At 33.1% G+C, this 19,098-nt stretch overlaps 2 protein-coding genes across 4 annotated transcripts in view; one reads left to right on the top strand and one right to left on the bottom strand.

The window, feature by feature from the left end:
• LOC149421495 (glycine receptor subunit alpha-4-like) overlaps positions 1 to 19,098 on the bottom strand; it is a 222,397-nt gene that overhangs the window by 54,959 nt on the left and 148,340 nt on the right. The window lies entirely within an intron of this gene.
• Positions 639 to 18,752, top strand: LOC149421503 (uncharacterized). Its single transcript, XM_089634682.1, has 10 exons — positions 639 to 851; positions 3,722 to 3,955; positions 5,065 to 5,238; positions 7,898 to 8,052; positions 9,279 to 9,404; positions 14,353 to 14,497; positions 15,571 to 15,798; positions 16,148 to 16,321; positions 16,720 to 16,874; positions 16,965 to 18,752. Exons 1-10 carry the CDS (start codon positions 759 to 761, stop codon positions 17,095 to 17,097), a joined length of 1,617 nt encoding a protein of 538 aa, XP_089490808.1. The 5' UTR covers positions 639 to 758; the 3' UTR covers positions 17,098 to 18,752.

Below are 19,098 nucleotides of genomic sequence, written 5' to 3'. Positions count from 1 at the left end.
TTAACTTGAGCAATTATTGCTATTCGTTTTGGAAAAACGATTAAAATCTTGAAAAAAAAAACAAAAAATATATTCTTCCAAGTTATCAAAAAATATATCGATTGGATACAGTTAGATTATTCATTTGGAAGGCCAAACAGCTGTCGCGTATACTAATAAATACATCAAATACACTTAGCGAAATCGTAATTTACTTGTCTTACATTTAATTTTTTTTTCTTATTAGCAGTATGTGTCAATATTCAATTATTTATAGACACAATTTGCAGAAGTGCTTGCTATTTTTTTTAACATTATTGTGATAATTAGTAAGCAGAGAATATCAAAATGATATCGTACACCATTGTTTATAAACTATTATATATTCTAAGTACGCCAGCCGCAACATCTAAGTACAAATATTTGTCAATAACAGCAGATGTTAAGAACCCAATAATAAACTGCAATAAAACTAAAATTCACATTTTTCACTGTGTTTAATTTGCTTACGTGCCAAAAGCACAGAAAACAGTTTAAAAAAAGCTGACAAAAATATCGCCGTTGTATTTTTTTCATTACTTATTTACGATACGTACTGATTATATTTATTAATACCGTGGCTTGGCGCATGTTTACCGAGATTAGTATCCTTGCTCTGCTATAAAAGTTGAGGGGTGTGGAGAAACGAGCCATTGGTTTGTCGCGGTTCCCGGAGTCACATCTCTAGGATTCATCTCAGTTGTTTAACTTGTGCGAGTGCTTTTTAAATCAAAATAAAGATGGATCTTAAAGGAAAGTTGGCCCTTATTACCGGAGCTGCCAATGGTATTGGAGTCAGTTACACCAGGGAGCTTCTGAAGGCTGGAGTCGCGGTCAGTCAATATTGTTATTTATTATTGTTTTGAATTAGGTATACATGTAAACACTTTAATTTACAAAAAAAATATTTTAAAACATGTTTAGTAACATTTATGTTTGTTTTAAATCATTATGTTCATCACAAAAAGTGACATCCAAAGTGATATTTTCAGTGTTTTATGAATGACTGATTAACAATTGATTTAGTTATAATATAATAAATATAACGATAATAGATAGAGTTCGTATTTATTCGCAAGTATTATTTAAGTATTTTGTTTGAAGCCGGTAGACATTTAATTTTTGTTTTCAAAGTATCTTATTAAATTTAATTTTATTATGATAAAATGTAAAAGTGTACATGACTACTTTCGAATGATTATTATTTATGTGGTTTTTAGTTAACATTTCACTTTTGAGGACTAAATCAGGTAGATTTCGAAGTTTCAAAGACAGAAAAATATTTATTAAAATTACCTGCGACAATAATATTTGCTTTCTTTATTGTCAGTTTGGTAATTGGTTATACACCATTATCACCTGATATATCAAATTAATTTAGATTTTTACCAATTGAGCAATAATCATCAATGATTAATCTCTCGTTAATGAGAAACTATAAAAACACATGAATACATTTTTTTTAATTGATCGATTCTTCTTATCTTTATAAAATAAAAGTTTTTTTGTTAGGTACTAAATACATAGTTCAAATATTGTGTAATATATTTTATTATTTTCGATAAATATAAAAATGGCACTTCTGTGAATAGTTAGTAGATCTCGCCTATATTTTTTTCTGAAATCATAAGATGGTATTTAATTACCTACCTATTTAATTATAAGCCATAAATATTTTACGTAATTAAAAAAATTCAAATAAGGAATTATACAATTGGTCGAAAGAAATTTCATCATCCTTTTTTCAAACATTCTTCAGGCCGGTAGGTAGGTGCATTGTTTTCCGATTTGACAGCTCGTAGTTAGAACCACGATGATGCGAATAAAAGGTGGACTCGAACAATGCAACCATCTTGAACCGGAACCGGAACATAACAGAAAAATTTACACGCATACGAAATGGCAAATGGTCGATTTAAATCGGATAAAACATAGTTACTACTGCACATACATAGCACATGTGAGAGAAGCCACAATGACAGTGTTACATTTTGCAAGCAATTCCTAGATCACTGAAAGTATAAACCAATTTATATCGGTTATGTGTATTGTGGGCGTGTTCGTGTGCTCAAACAAAATTTTCCTACTCGTGGTAAAATTGATTGTTTTATGTGACACCTCTCAACAGTGCCTTTGTCTATACAGTTTAAAGACAGGGGAACTATGTTTTTATTGATGCGGGCCTCGAAGAGTCTCGGATTATATGAAGGTGGAAAAACATATGCCGGTAGCTTGTTCCACATACGAGCAGTCTTACACAAAAATGTATGTGTTTTCATGAAACCAACTATGAACGGATGTTCTGCTCGTGTCCGTCGAGTTTCAAGCAGGTGTACAGAGCAGGCTCTATTAAAATAACCATAGAACATACTCAGCATGTCTACATTGCGTCTGTGCACTAGAGATAGCAAAGGATTGTCAATCAGACAGACCACCATCCTTTGCACAGAATCAAGTAGGTTTACCAAGAATTTTGGGGTCCAGCCCAGAGGTGGCTCCCAAGTTCAATTATTAGATTTTAAATCTATAGAATTTCATAATGATCATACACTGAATTATCAGTCCGTTAATTGGTGTATGCACATATTTAAAATTGTGCGTTTTGCTTAGAGAAGTATTGCATCACTGTAAAAATAACATCTTGTGCAATTAAGATTGTCGGCATAAAAAAAATTATAATAAATTAATAATAAAAAAATATTTATCTGAATCATTTGATAATGGTGTTAAGTCATTTGTATTTGACCTTTGCAGTTAATTCAAAGTCAAATTGTAGATAAACAGAAGAAATATATCTGCACGAAAATGTTGACGATTCTTACCGGAGAAAATGCTTAAAAGAGAAAACATTTATTTCGGAAATAGAACGAATTTAAATTAACTGAGAAAGTTCACAAATATAGAAATTCATAGACCGATTTTAGTCTGTTTGAAAAAATCCCCTTTTCCCAGTAGACGTTTTGGATAACGTAAAGCAAAATTACTGGGAAATTAAAGCGATCCGATAGGTACTTGAATACGAATTAATTGATGGCGAGTGTACACAAAGGTATAGCAACATTCGTAAAAGTCGGTGACTACTTTCACGAATAGTGCATTTATAAATAACCGATCGTTCAAACACTCTTAAATAAAAAATATAGATCGATCGAAAATTTTTGGACAACAATACAGCATCTAACCGGATTTTTTTTGACAAATTATCGATTTTTCAAAACTCCACAGCTCACAGTGAAAGTAAAACTGAGAAAATTTTATCACAACTAACGGTAAGAAAGTTTTATCGGCTACATACAATCAGATTTTTGCTTTATGATTAAGATTTGTATGGCAATTTCACTAATTTTACGAGCCTTTTGTCGGGAATTGAAAATACGTGAAAAAGTATTCGGAATTTAAATGGCCTCTTTTCGCTAATTTCTATTTTCCAAAGAATCTTCTTACCTTTTGGTTTGGGGATTACTGGACATAGTAAGCCACCCATTCTGGTTGAATCCTTAGAGAATTATATTGTTACTCTAAGATTGAATCTTGTTTTTCGTTTATACCTATCCATTGACATCTTTCCCGTCCTTCTAGTGTTTCCTATTGTGGGCTATTGTGTTTCCTATAGTCTGCCGAATCGGCCTAGTTCAACATAAGTACATTATGTAAGAAGAAATCCTCGTCGTTTTTTAAATTAAATTTCAATTTGTCTTTCCAGAAAGTGGCCATTTTGGACGTGAGCGTAGCCGCAGGCGAGCAGACTGTTGCCGCATTGAGCGCCGAGCTCGGCAAGGACCGCGTAAAGTTCGTCAAATGTGACGTCACCAACAAGGCGGAGTTCGAGGCAGCCGTCAACTCTGTGGTGGCCGAATTCAAGACGCTGGACATCTTCATCAATAATGCGGGCATCATGAATGACGGACTTTGGGAGAAGCAGATCCTCATCAACTTTGTGAGTATTTTTCGAAAAATTTGCCAAATAAGAAATCTATCCTAGGCTCCCCTAGATCCCTTATATTTTTATCCTCGAGTAGCTTAGGTTATCCTTAGTTCCCCTATGTTTCCATTCTCGGTTAGCCGAGGTTACCCTAAGTTCCCCTGTGTTTAGTTTAACGTCCTTTGGTTTCCCTGAATTCTTTTGGGAGAAGCAGATACTCCACTTTGTGAGTACCTACTCTTCAAACAACATATTAAAATCTGAGATAACACCCCAGGTTCCAATATTTTTCTTTAGGTAACATTACGGTTCCTTCGGTGCCCTATGTTTCCCTTGGTTATAGATTCCCCTAGTTTTCCCTGGGCTTCCCTCAATTCTTCAAGTTCCACCTAGATTGTCTCAGATACCCAGATACCCCAAAGTCCCATTTTTTATTTTTTTTATTTTTTATTAATATCAATAGCAAAATTTGTACATTATGTAGGTTTAAAGTATAATATAAGTATATTTTTTGTATTTTTTCACAGTCCTCCTCACTAGGGTTTCCTGTTCTGAGGCGGCCTGTAGTTTTTCTTAAATTTTTGTATTTAGTTACATTGTTACCAAGGCTTTCGAAAATTCTTATGGCTAATAGGTACAGGCCACCCAGGTTATTCTGTGCAGGTACTTTAAATGAGATGTTGTCAAATCTTCTATTTTTAAACAAGGTAGGTAGATCCTTATTTGAACTTGACGATAGCGAAACATGTCACACAGTGTTTATACATTGCATTTTGACTATTTTGTTCATTTATCAATGTTGAAATGATGATAGGCTCACACAAATATTTGAATAGGTAGAGGCTCATAAATACCAATGATATTTGTTTTCCTCTTTTACTCCATCCAAATCTCTTTCCTAAATGGATTTTTTCACTGCACTTCTAAAAATAATAATTATTAACTACTTTATTGCAATATTATAAATTGGTAGATACTATCGATTTTTATGATAATTATGAAGGTTTTTGTTTTGACCGTATGCGAATTAGCTCTACTATTTTACTTCTTTCATAAGTCTTTTCTCGTATTTTTATCATTACAATAAAAATCATTTATATTTATATATACGTGTCTTCTTCTAGAACGCTGTCGTATTCGGAACTATGTTGGCCACTAAGATCATGAGCAAGGAGACTGGCGGCCGTGGAGGAACCGTTGTCAACATTGCCTCCATCCTTGGTCTGGCCCCCATGGCTGGCTGTCCCGTCTACGTAGGCACAAAGCATGCTGTCATTGGACTCACAACCTCCTGGGCGGTAAGTTGAACTATTTAATCAATCAACTAAATAAATAATTAAGTTTTTTCCTTTAATAAAATTTAAAAACCTGTTTATTTTACTTGGATTGAGATTTATAGTGGGTCCATATTTGGAGCCTTGTGGAATATTGCATGAAGTGTTCCATTTGGTTTCTTGGTTGATTGTCTCGTGTACACAGAAACAAAGCGTATCATCATTGGCCTCACCACTCTTGGGTGGTAGGTAAGCTATAAAACGTTCAATCGGTTTTTCTCACATGTCATCTTTTCTAAGGTTTTATGATTTTGAGTGTGTCTCTTTTATGATGAAAACGTTTAACTTGTTCGTTGGAATAAAACGAGGTAGTATATTTGAAAATAATTAAAAAAAAATTTGCTCGCTCTGCGGAAAAAACGTATTTATTATCCAACTATTAAGAGCCACGAAGCGTTCATACATAGAGAGCTGTTTTTGAAAAAAAAAACAATTTAAGAACCATTGCAGTTTTTAGGTGATAGTTGTAAAGTATAATGAAAGCAAATTCGGCGTTAAATATCGTTCTTGTAAAGTTGCCAAAAAATATAAGTACGTGCCGGGGACAACTGTTCACTGTACATCCATACTAATTTGATTTGAAGTATTTTTGAGATATACAGATATTTTATTTAGTATATCGACTGTTGTAATGTCAAAATTTATTAGTTCATAAAAATGCGCATTATGTCCGCAAGTGTGTACTTGACTATCACCGAAAGTTGAATACATTGTCATCGACAACGAGTCTATCTGCAATGTGTCATGATCGGATGTCGGGAAGTAGGTTAGTTTCCACTTCCAAAATTTGCATTCATTCATTCAAAGTGAAATTCAAGTACAATCTATTTAAAAAGTATTGATAACCTTTGTTCGCAAAAAACACACGATAAAACTGATAAAAGCGACCTGTTTATTCGCGTACACAAACGCTTTATACAAAAAAGTAAAGTGTTTGTATACAAGACGCGAATGAAAAAAATTGGCACTCTTTCAAAATTTGACTACTTTAGAATGTACGTACTTACTAAGTTATGTGTTTACTAGTAATCGCAATATTTTTCACATTAAAGTCTAGTTATTTTGGTAAACAAGATATAGATAATTTTACCACAGAAAGCTTTCCTTTTAAATTCACAAATTGTCGTTACTTAATAGTGTGCCTAAGAGAGGTGCTTACCAAAGAAAACAAAATATTTGATTTTTGCGCATTCAAGACTCTATCTATTGTAAAAAGTGGGGAGCAACAGATCGGAAATTGGTCATATTTGTCATATTTATTCATATTTGTCATATTGGTCATATTGGTCATATCATATATCTGCTTATTAGCAGTAACAATAATTCCGCATTCTTCAAGTGTGTATCGCTCCATTGCTTGTTGTCAACTCTTTCTCTATCTGCCTTTAACATAAATGTCAAAGCACAACGACACTTCACGTTATTTGCAAAAATTATTGCACATTCACTTTGTGAAATTACTTTAGTTCCACCATACACACATAAAAGCTTATCAGTCGGGGGCGTGGACTGCATTAAATTACATTGTAAATATATGGAGTTTTTTAGTATTTTGCCTTTTGGCCGCCAGCACAAATAAGTTCGTAAATCTATACTTGCAGAAGAACAGATGTACACCATTCCATAGTGGGAGATACTGTACACTACTGTAAAAATCATTTTGGCTACTGACACCGATAAGATTAACAAAAGGATAAAATAATTATGTGAACAAACACCTTTTAGCACTGAATCCACAAAAAATCTATAGCGAAACCCTCAACTACTCACAATGCTTTTAGGTTTGGATGACTGATGTTTACCACTGATATGATATCGAATTGTTATTGCTATTATATATACTAGGAACCCACTAGAGCGTATCGTAATTATTATAGAACTATTTTGTGAATATGATTCGTTTGCAAAACCGAAGTACAACAGAAAGACTGAAATTTTCTTCCTTACATTTTCGCGTGACAAAATAATGTCTGTGATTTATGACTCTTTGGTTTCAAAAGCATTAATATTAACTTTTTCATTTCAATTCCACGAATCACAACTTTACTTTCTTGAAATATAGAAGAAACAAGCAGCTCTTCCGAACTGTATATGTACATTTATTTATGAAAATTTTTATGTTGCAAATTCGTCTTTTACCATTGAATTTATATGGACTTGCTAGTCATTCTCATTGGGAGCTTTTCGTCGCTGAAAAGTATCCTAAATTTTAAATTTTTGGGTTAGCGAGTAAGTTGAATCCATAACTTTTACCTTCCTAGAACTTCCTCTCCTTCATTTCCTTAAAAAACACCCTCAACACAGCATCCCAAAACATGACATAGGCCTGATTGAAATAATTTTCTTCATGGCCTCCTGTGTGGGGTTAATGTAAAAAAATATTCTAAAATCAGTGAGAAATTTAAAACGAGTCAGTATTTGAATCCAGTAAGAATATTTTACCTTAAATACACTTTGATTTTAGTGATAATATTACATTAAATGAGAATGCTACACGTGTATCTTATGGGTATAGATACTGCTTTGCTGAGAAGTCCATAATTTTTAAAGAATTTATGTACCTGAGACTAGAACTAGAACTAAAATAGATGATTTTGCTAATGATGATTTATTTGTGCTGCAGCTCCCGTACCACTACAACAAGACTGGAATCCGCATGCTGGTCATGTGTCCCGGAGTGACCAACACTGATCTCATCTCCGGCTCCGGCACCCGCCAGCTCACCGAGGACGTCAGCACGGAGTGCCACAGGGAACTCAGCGCGCTCCCCGCACAACCGTAAGTACATCATAATGCGCTTTTTCATATACATAATTACATTGTACGATTGGTTGGGGAATTAATGAATCTAAACAATAAATATTTGCTTTTAGAAATGCATTCTGAAGAAAGTAAAAGGAATCGTAATTTCCGTAATCGTAATGATAGTATATAAGTTTATGGTGGAAATCATAGAATAATTAAGAAAACTAGAATTGCCTTACGTACAAATTTGAGAGAGCGCTCTGTCACACTATACTCACCTGACATCGTATATCACCATACCATTTGATTTTCGTAAACACAGTTTTGTATTGGAAATTTAAGTTCCGATTGGGTAAATATTAAGACCAGTAAGCACACCCAAGGCATTTCTTGTGTCATTCTTTAATCTATAGTGGCAACGGTAAAGAAGATAATTTTCACAAAAATGTTTAAAATGATAACGCTTGCGATGGTGATATGATTGAAAAATATGGTGATTTTTAACATGTTGATTTTGAAGATGGTGACGTTAAAGATATTGTTAAGATCGTAAAAAAATGAAAATGAGGTATTCAAAGATTTTGATCGTCTTGGTAAACAAGAAGATGTTAAGGCCCCATAATAAGCGTTCAAAGATGGTTTGAAAGTAAGATATGTAAATACGAATGTTAGAGAGGTAGCGTGGTAATATTAAAAAAATGGTGAAAATATTTTATTAAACACGACTTGTTTGAAATAGAGTAAAAACCTCTCGAAAAATGCTTTAGTTGCATTTAAAAATACACTGAATTTTTTCATGCCTATCACATATTAAATAACAGAACAAAACGTGTTTTTAATAATTTTCGGAGCTTACTTTGCGATTTTTGTGACTTAAATAGTTAACTAGAAACTTGTTTTAAATCGGTAGAAATTGTGTATGCGGGGGCTTAAAAATGATAATATATGGTGATGTCGAAGATGATAGTGATAATGTGGAAATAGTTATCAATGTTAAATAGAAAGGTAATGTTGAAGATAACGATGTTGTGGGTGATGATAACTTTTAGAATTTCATAAGATAATGCTGTTAGTGTCGATGTCGAAGATGATAGTGATCATGTTGAAATAGTTATTAATGTTAAACAGAAAGATAATGACGAAGATAACGATGTTGTGGGTGATGATAACTTTTAGAATTTTATCAAAAAATGCTGTTAGTGTAGAAGCAGATACATTATGCGTGAAAATTTAACCAATAATTCTATTTTAAATTCCAGTACTGACAACGTCGCCCAAGGAATGCTGCACTTGCTGAAGACAGGAGCCAATGGCTCAGTGTGGGTCAGTGAGGGAGGCAAGCCCGTGTACGAGGTTCAGATCCCAGACAGGAACGCCATGAAGAAGTGAACTGACTAAACATTCGCACATCTCTAGAACTCAAGCAATGAAAAAAAGGCACAAAGAATATTTCTACAAATGTGTTTATTGTAATTCTGTAGTTTGACACAAATAAAACAAATATTGATCTACGCTTTATCTACGTCAAATTGTCAAACAAGAATAATAATGTTTAATGAATGTCAGTATAAATACGCTTATAGTTTATATATTATTAATATATATTCGTCTCCAATACACACTTAAAGGTACTTAACACTCTTTTTTCACTGGTCATAACGGAGAGATTTTTGGACTTCATAATCTTATTATATTATGTATATTCAAAGATAACATAATAAAAAAAGAAAAAAATCAATTATTGTGTTTAGTATACCTTCCCTTTGACTTCTCATCTAATTTATAAAGATAAAACATCAAATCGAAGTGTTAATGTATCTAAAAATTTATTTACAAAACAAATTTAAATAAAGTTAAAAATGATACGTTCATAATACATTATAAAGTGCAAAGCACGGTTCCATGATAACTCAACACAGTGATTATTCAACACACATTTAAAAAGTGATATATAGTCATTAAAAACGATGAATTTTTTTTAACCTAACCTAACCTACTTAACCCAGTTAAAAAAGTTTTTGTTTTATCACTTTTCATGACTTTATATAACTTTTTAAAAATGTGATGAATTATCATTTTGATGATTTATCCAGTCTCCGTAAAGCACATACTTCCAAAATTTCAAATTACCAGCTTCTTAAAATTTAACATGATGATAAAATGGAATTCCACTACAAACGATTAAAAAAAATTGAATAAAAAAATGTTTCGTGTTTTATCAATTTGACAGTCAAAATTTATTTAAATGATTTGAATTATGTCAACTGATATCAAAGCATCTTTAAGATACCCAGACGATGCATAATTATGTGCTACCATACAAGGTTATGGACAAAAAGGTCGCACAAATAATTAACTTTCCCGTAGTTTGGATGGCTAATGCATGATGCTTATTGAAAAAATAATCTGTTAAGAATAACCTGTACGAATATAGATTATTTGTGCGACAATTTTATTATTTTTATTTTTAATCATAATTTTTGTCACTAGCCTTGTATCGTGCCGCAGCACTGTGCGATGCCCTGAAATGTTAGTTAGTCGTACTAAGAAAACAAACAAACATATTTTTGCATTGCGTAAGGGTAAGTTTACATTTTCGAACTGAAACGCGAACCGTACCACGAATTACGGGAAAGGAACTAATCAACTGCAAGCGGCGTTTCGCACCATTTGCGGTTGCTTCGTTTCTTTCCCATACTTTGAGGTTCAGGCAGTTCGGCTCGCGGATGTATACGTAGCCTAAGATTAACGCCTAAAAATATTATTTTAAAACATAAGTACTACATAATCCATTTGGGGATGTTATAGTCTCATTGGATCCAGATGGTTGGGAACAGTTTGGACTCTTGTGTGGTTTCACATAAAAAATCAGTATTTACGTTAGTATGAGTAATGCTACCTAGATAGTTAGGCTATTAATTGTAAACATAAAGTAACACCTTTGATTTTAAACTCACGCCTCAATACGTCCCTTATATATGCACATACGTACGATATATAAATATGTGTGTATTTTAGTTTTGTGAAAAATCTATCAACAATGATATAATAATAGAACTTGAGTAGAACCTTCACAGAACTTGAAAATCAACTTTGAAATTTGATGAATTGTTCAAATTCCGTGAAACGACCTGTCCTAAGTACCTACCTATTGTACTCCTGAACAACTTAACCGTGAATCACTGATAACGTGAACATGTAAAAGCCTTTATGGCGTGTATAAAAAATGAATAAGTATATTATTTAATGTAAAGCGGAACATAAATGCACGATTCAAATACAAATATTACAATAAATTGCTTATTCATTTTATGTAAAAAATAATTAGAAGAAATGTTCAAAGAAAACTAGGTCACTGCAACACAATTACATTCAATCAGGGAGTATAAACATTTTTTTTTAAATATGGTTAGTATGGTGGTCGGGATCAGTGGTGTTCACATAGTTTAAACACAAAACTAACTAACAAAAAACTAACACAATCGTATATTATACATAATATTCTGTGCGGAATGTAAAAATTGAATAAGTACTCTGTAACGTAAGCCTCTTTTTATGGGGCGTGTGCATGCATAGCTGCAATTCCCAGCGGAAATTCGCGCGTATTTTCGGAAGTTCGGATTTATTTTATGCAATAAATTAATGAATTTGAAAATTATATGCATTTTTATTCTACGCGTGTACAGTAGAGTAGGCAGTGCCTACGTGCATATATGGAAATCATGCCCCTGGTTGTGTTAGTTGACAAGAAAATGCGCAAAGATTAGCAATTATTGCTGCTATTTCAACTATTAGGAAAATAAAAAATTTAAATGGTAAAAAACGTTTATCATTTTTACTATACAACATTGATATTACAAGGAATTGAAAAAAATATAGCAAAAAGAAGACACGTAAATTATATTTGTAAATCTGACCATGGATAATACGCCCTTATCTGTGGTGAATGTTTCTCATTTTTTTCTAAACTGATCATCCTTATCGAAACACAAATCGCATCTGAAATCAATATGCTTACTTTGAAAATGAAATGTTCGTAAACACTGCATTCTTGAGTGTATGCACATCAAAATAATGCATATACAATAAGGAAATACTAAAAATGACATGAATGTATTCATGATTTCAGATTTTGTACGAGGCGTGTTGTTGACCTATGCATAATATTATCATTCCGTGAAAAAATAGGAACAACCCGAAAGTTTTGGACGAAGTCAATCATAAAAGAAAAATGTCTTCGAAATGCTTTGCTAATTTGTTTTTTTCAGTCAGGCTATATTACAGGAAGACATTTTAAAGAACGCACGTTTGAACACCCGCCCGCAGTCGACGGCCTCGCTGGTCGAGCGGTAAGATTTTCGACTAACAAGTCGGAAGTCACGGGTTCAAATCCCGGCGTGCACAAATATTTTTTTTGATCAATTTGTATTATTTAAAAATTTTTTCATTAAAAATAATAGTATATTTGTGGCACGTTCCAGAGTGGAAGATACTATCAGTATCGCCCTGGTGTAAGACCACCATTCAGAATTGAAAAGATCTGAATAGCCAGGTACTTCCCTACCTACTTCTTCCTCATCTCCTTCGTCAAAACATCATTATCATCATCATCAGCCCTATCTTCTCCGTAGTACTTCTACGGTACACTACAGAAACCTGCATCTCTTTGAAATGATTCTACCGTACTATCGTCATCATGATGTTACAAGTTATTGTTTGACTATGCGCACTGAATTAATGACTTCATTAATTTTGTTTGCTGATAGCTTCGTGAATTAGTCAAATTTATAAACAAATAGAAAAATAGAGGAAGAAAATTTGAATATTCCTTGCCCTAGAATATAATGGCGACCTCTTGAAGAAAACATTGAATATTTCAAGGACAATATCTATCTTCATACTTCATAATGACATCATATATTATTATTGAAATATTGAGGAATTCTGGTCAAAATATATGCACAAAGAGAAACAATGGGCGATTCTGAATAAATAAGTTGTATTGTGTATCCGTAAAGTAATAACGAATAAAACGGTATTGAAAAATGAAAAAAAATAACAGATTTTTCCGATTCTTAGATCAGGACTGCTCTGACATCATTTGAATCCAATAGAGACGACTTCGTCAATGAATTGACAACTATAGTAACGCCAACAAATGCAAATTGTATGGCCCCACATAACATACAATCAGCCCTTTTTTAAGACGGGACCTAAAATAAAGTCGGAATCTTATACCCTAAAATAAAGTTACATAAGTGAAGAAGTCGTGTCAAAAAATTTCGGTGCACGGCTGGGCGTAATGGACGGACCTACGGTCGAATTTTCCTTAGCAGGCCCAGTTAATTGATCTTTAAGTCGGGTTTATTTTAATTATTTATGATGAACCTATCACTAAAATCTGAGATGTTTCTAAAGGAATACTTCGGAAAATTACTAATTCATCGTCTAGAACAATAAAATTTGGTGCTTACCGCTAAATTTATAGTTGAAAAACGTTTTATATCATTTTCAGTTTTACATAAAATCTTTTAATTGTAACGTACTGTTTTTAATAATCTTAAATATAAATAACTTACGTCCGTAGGTATCAGTCTAAAATTATATTATCATGATGAATTCGTCGGAAATAATGAATGTTAAAAAAAAATTTACAAAATTTATTCAGCAAACATTAAAAAAAGATAAATGTGACTAGATTTTCTCACTATTAAAACAAGTATAGTCAGAATATAAATGGTTTGAAAGTAATCCAGATCATTCAGAGGTTAAGATTCGTTTGTTTCACAGAATTATTAAAAAAATTAAAAATTAAAATTTCAAAGTTAATTTTCTAGTTTTGTGAAAGTTATACTCAAGCTCTGCTATTATTTCAGTTCTTGAGAAAACTGACCCATAATGACATAATTACAACACATGAATAGAACTTTCACAGAACTTGGAAATTAACTTTGAAATATGATGATTGTTCAAATTCCGTAAAACAAAACTGGACATTTATGTTGTAACCCAGCTAGTATTCAAATTCCGTTGGCCACAGCAAATTTTGTTTCGTGTCTTTTTAAAAATTGCATAATTTGATAAAACCGAAATAAAATTTGACCATCGGTCATGTTGCACATGAATAATCGTTGCCGCACATTATTGCATGAATAATGTATGGTAATGTAAGTATTCGGCGCGTGTGGTCACGGTCCCATTTTTTAATCTGTCAGACCCGCTAGTGAATAATGTTAAGGTAGGTATGTTGAAAAAAATTGCACAGTTGTTTAAATAGTATTTATGCGGACGGAACATCCACACTACAGTTATTCGCTTTCACTTCACTGAGTAAGTAAGTAGTTCACCTGGGAAAATGTCGCAAACTTCTGCAGATTCTGGCACGGAGGAGTTTAAAGGACAGTTTGGGCTTATCACCGGGGCTGCCAATGGAATTGGTCTGTTCATCGCTACGGAGTTACTCAAAAGAGGGATTGAGGTAAATGTTTAATTATATTAATATACTAGTGGATTGGTAATGTTTTTCTCGGGCGCCTCTGACTTCTTCCACCGTTCACTACTGTATAGTATATCACAATGTTACTGTTAAAAAAACTACATTACATCATTGCGGTGCAGAGATATTGCGTTAAGTATTCCTCGGGGGTCCCAGACTTCTTTTAGCATTTAAACATCTTTAAAAACTCTTGACTTCTTTTATTACGATTTTAAATTCACTTGAATCATCTATCAAAGCTTTTCCAATTTCCAAATTAACTTTATTCAAGGCATATCGGTCTTAACATCTACATTCTAAGTCAGATATGATTTGAGATTTTCACGGCCAAAAGTATTTTCATGATTTATTTTTTATATTTATTTTTACGCATCTGCCCTGATAATGGACACTGTTATGCTGTCTGAAACGTTGTCAAATGAAGAAGGTAACGCAACACTGAAAAAAAAAATCAGTATAACTTCATTCTAAGTGTTAATATATGTTTCAATCTGTTGCGACTTCGGAAAAGGAGAGACGCGTACTATTGTTACCACAAATAAACCATTAAAATCTTTCTTTCAATCACATTCAAACTCATATTTAGTTGCCTAGAATATAAACTTTATTTATTATCATCATTATCACCCGCGCAATAACCGTTTGTTCCGCTGAGTCCTGATCAACTCTAAGGAAAGTCTCAACTCATACCTGTCCTTGGCGTCTCTCTCCAAAACCTTATTTCGAAAGATGTGTTTGCTTTCACACCGTTCAGCCACGTCCTTCAGCCTTACAACCTTTATCTCTTCTTCGTCCTGCAGGATTATTAAAGATAAGCGTTTGTTTGGCGCTCTTTCATTTGCACCATATTCCTGTATAGTGAAGCCCCTCTAATCTATTGTTTGACAACTCTTTTGATATATTTAAAATTGTATCTGTAAATTTAAATGTATGAAATCACCACAAAGTTACCGAAAATGTCATCCTTTGTATTCAATTCATAAATTTAACAAAACGGCAGGTTGAAAAATCTGGGGATCTAATGAAGGTTTTAATCGGATATCTTGAAATTTTAGAAACTGGCCGTAGTGGACCGGATGGTGGCGCAGGACTCTTGCCGAAGACTCGTGGCTGAATTTGGCAAGGATCGATTGGTATTTGTAAGGTGCGACGTCACCATTCAAGCAGAAATGGAGAACTCCTTCAAGGTTGTCTTCGATCAGTTTGGGAGATTAGACATAGTCATCAACAACGCTGGAATCTTGAATGACTCCCTCTGGGAAAAGCAAATTCAAGTCAATTTGGTAAGTCAGTGACGGGCTTTTGGATTTTTAATACCAAGCTTTTAATGTTATTTGATGAATGGATTCAAAGCATTCCATCCATTATACTAAGGAATTGATGTGAACTGCAGGGCGACGCTTGATGTCCTAGACTGGCTGATTGACCTTGATGACCTCTTTTACCAATCATAAGAAAGAAGAGCATGTCTCCAAAGTGTTGCAAAGTACTACAATATTCAGAATTTATAGATAGCTACCATTCGATCTTTAGCAATGGTATATATTTTTTTCCGGAACTTGGTGAAAATATTTTAGATATCATTTGAATCCTTTATTGATCTAATCCATAAATTCTGCTGTTTTTCTGTAGAATGGCACCATTCGTGGAACACTGCTAGGCATAAAATACATGAGCCAGGATGAAGGAAAGTCAGGAGGAACCATAGTTAATGTAGCATCTATGGCTGGACTACGCCCGTCGGCAGGATCTCCGATCTACTCTTCCCTTTCTGCCGGAATCATAGCGCTAAGCTCTGCCTTCGCCGTACGTACCAGCATTATTTTAGTAATTTAAAATGAGTAATGAATACCATGCGACTGTTTAAACGTTGTGCGTGGTTGAGTATTACACATGTCTTTTGTTAAACTGCCTGTTTTCTCAGTGGCGACACAAAATTGTCTAAAAAAACTAACGATTGAAAACTAACTGCACTGATGCAAACACATAATTTAAAAGCCATTTTAAAACGAGTAGTGTTTGTTAAATCAGACAAAGTATCATTTACACACAACATGCAGATCGATGCAGACTATCTTCAACCTTCTCAATGAGACTTTGTCTGGATTGGTTGACCCCCATGTCAAACTGATTTTCAATTAGACATAGGGGTTTGTCATGACAATGGGGTTGTTTGACATGGGGTTTTATGCATTTCATTACAGATGCCATACCACTACTCAAGGACAGGGGTACGAATGATGACTATCTGCCCGGGCATGACTTATACCAATATTATTTCTGGAGCCAGTGGGAAGATGCTTACAAGAGAGATTGGCAATGAATGGCTCAAAGAGCTCTCCACCGTAGCGACACAGAAGTAAGAACGTTAAAATATTATAACACAAATATAGTCATCCAGAGTAGTTATTAATATTACCTTATCCTATCTTTCTTTTCATTTCTCTAGACCCGATAATGTGGCAACAGGAGTAATTCAGATGTTACTTAATGGACACAATGGCAGTACTTGGATCAGTGAAGGAGGGAAACTAGCTTACGAGGCCAACAGACCCCTTCGTGATGAGATCAAGTCTGGATGAACTGACAGAATAATCGGAAAACACCGTTTACCACACATTATTACTTGGAGAATGGGAAATATTAGTTAAATCGATTTTATAATAGAAAATATACCATTAATTCCGATCATTACATTTTAGGACAATTGGGTAGAAGAAGATTCATGTATTATCTTGCTTTGGTTGATTCTCTTTAGTTATTTATATATAAAAAAAACTATGTTTTTTAATGCCTCAGAATGCTATTTAAGAACAAAAATAAAATATATATATATTAGAGTTTTTATAAAGATGATTTATGTAATATTATCTAGGTTCAAGAATAAACCTGGGTACGTAGCACAGTAAATCGATAAAGGATTTATCGATAATGTCGATAACTTGTCATCGGTCCTAAGCACGACTGCAAATCGCTAACGAACAAGCAACAGTTCACGTCGAATAAATTAAGAACACTAAAGACGGGTTTTTTCACGGAATTTGGGAGAATTCTTTATATTTGAAAGTTAATTTTCAATTTCTGTCACTGTTCTGTATTTATTTTTATTTTTGTGGAACAAATGACCTACAGTGATATACCTATAGTGATAAAGTGATATAATGGCTACCATAACACGGGAATTAGCCTAGTATGGTAATTGAACATTTTAATGTTTAAAAATCTATAAAATAAAAGATGTAAAAAATAACAGAACTTGAAAATTGTCTTTGGAATTTGATGAATTGTTCAAATTCTGAGAGACAAACTGGCCCTCAGTTGTTGTGTACCGTTGTTCTTTCGTTGGCGATCTGCAGTCGTGCTTGGGAACGGTGTTAAGTTACCGGCAGAACTTGTGTAAATGAGGCATTGAATGAACATTTGTAAGTAGGTACGTAAAAAGGGTACCTACACAATAATCTTTTTTTTATTCAATGCAAAATGTTCATTGTTATATTAAATATTATATCAGATATTTGCGAGTGTCAATAAGTGAACTACTCAGCAGCACGCATTCAACATAATTAACATAGTTTGGCATATTTCAGTTTCAGGTAGTAATTACGATACTTGACGTTTATGCTTTAGAAATGCTGCCAAGTACAGCGAGCGACTGATGCGATAACTGGTAACTGTACAAGCGAGAAAATCAATCTATATTTAAATAAAGCAATTTTGTATATGTTTCCTAACGTAAGTGTGTAATGCAATACGTGATAAACATTTGCCCTGAGATATAAATATTTTTTTGAATCGAAAGTTAGTTACATAAGTCACAAGAAAAGACTTATGGTATGTAAAGATTTTTGTAATCTTTTATGAGTCAGTTAGGCAATTTTTTTTAAACACTCTAAATCTAAGACAAATATTTAGGGCCAAGAAATTATTCTCTTACAAATCTGTGTTATTTAATAAAGTCAAACGTTTAAAATTTTTGCTAATTAAATGTGGTTATATTTTTGATGTGAATCGTGTATGTAATTTTGGAGAATGCAATGGTTTCTTTTTTTTAAACTTGTTGAAAAAATTAAATATACTGCAAAAGTTTTTTTAACCCTGTAGTTGCCGATAAAAATAAAATAAAGTAAAAAATATATGGAAATGCTCAGATCGAAAAAAAACAGTTTCCTGCTTGTGCAACGAGCTGTACACCATGCAAAGGTAGTTATATATAGGTATATATTTTTAATTATTGGGCTTTGTTGAGAAAAAAAATGATGTGCTGCTGAAATTTTGTATCATCCCTGCAGTACAATATTTTATCAATAAAGTTAGTGGAAAAGTGTTTCGTCTTTTAATATTTAATTGATTTAGCAATTTTTAATATATTTTTAGAAGACATTCAAAACGGAAACTAAAATAATATCACAATTGTTATTTAATTTTATATTTATTTGTTTTAAAAAGACAATCTTTCTATATAAATAAATCTGTAAATGTTCGTTTGTTTAAAATCTTAAATCTCCGATCAAAATAAACTTATAATTATTTTTAATAGATGCCACCTGTGACAGGTAAAAACAGGCTTTTATGAACAACAGTGC

The sequence above is a fragment of the Hesperophylax consimilis genome, chromosome 8 (genome assembly GCF_061612785.1).
Source record: "Hesperophylax consimilis isolate HC1 chromosome 8, BYU_Hcon_1.0, whole genome shotgun sequence".
Lineage (NCBI taxonomy): Eukaryota > Metazoa > Arthropoda > Insecta > Trichoptera > Limnephilidae > Hesperophylax > Hesperophylax consimilis.
The sequence above is the reverse complement of the archived record's forward strand: the minus strand, read 5'-3'. Positions and strand labels throughout refer to the sequence as shown.

What these genes read in the sequence shown, in the direction of transcription:
- LOC149421503 (XM_089634682.1), top strand. Translation starts at nt 759, where the DNA reads ATGGATCTTAAAGGAAAGTTGGCCCTTATTACCGGAGCTGCCAATGGT. An exon ending in GACTCACAACCTCCTGGGCG is followed by an intron (nt 5,239 to 7,897) that starts GTAAGTTGAACT and finishes TTTGTGCTGCAG; the next exon opens with CTCCCGTACCACTACAACAA. An exon ending in GACAGGAACGCCATGAAGAA is followed by an intron (nt 9,405 to 14,352) that starts GTGAACTGACTA and finishes CTTCACTGAGTA; the next exon opens with AGTAAGTAGTTCACCTGGGA.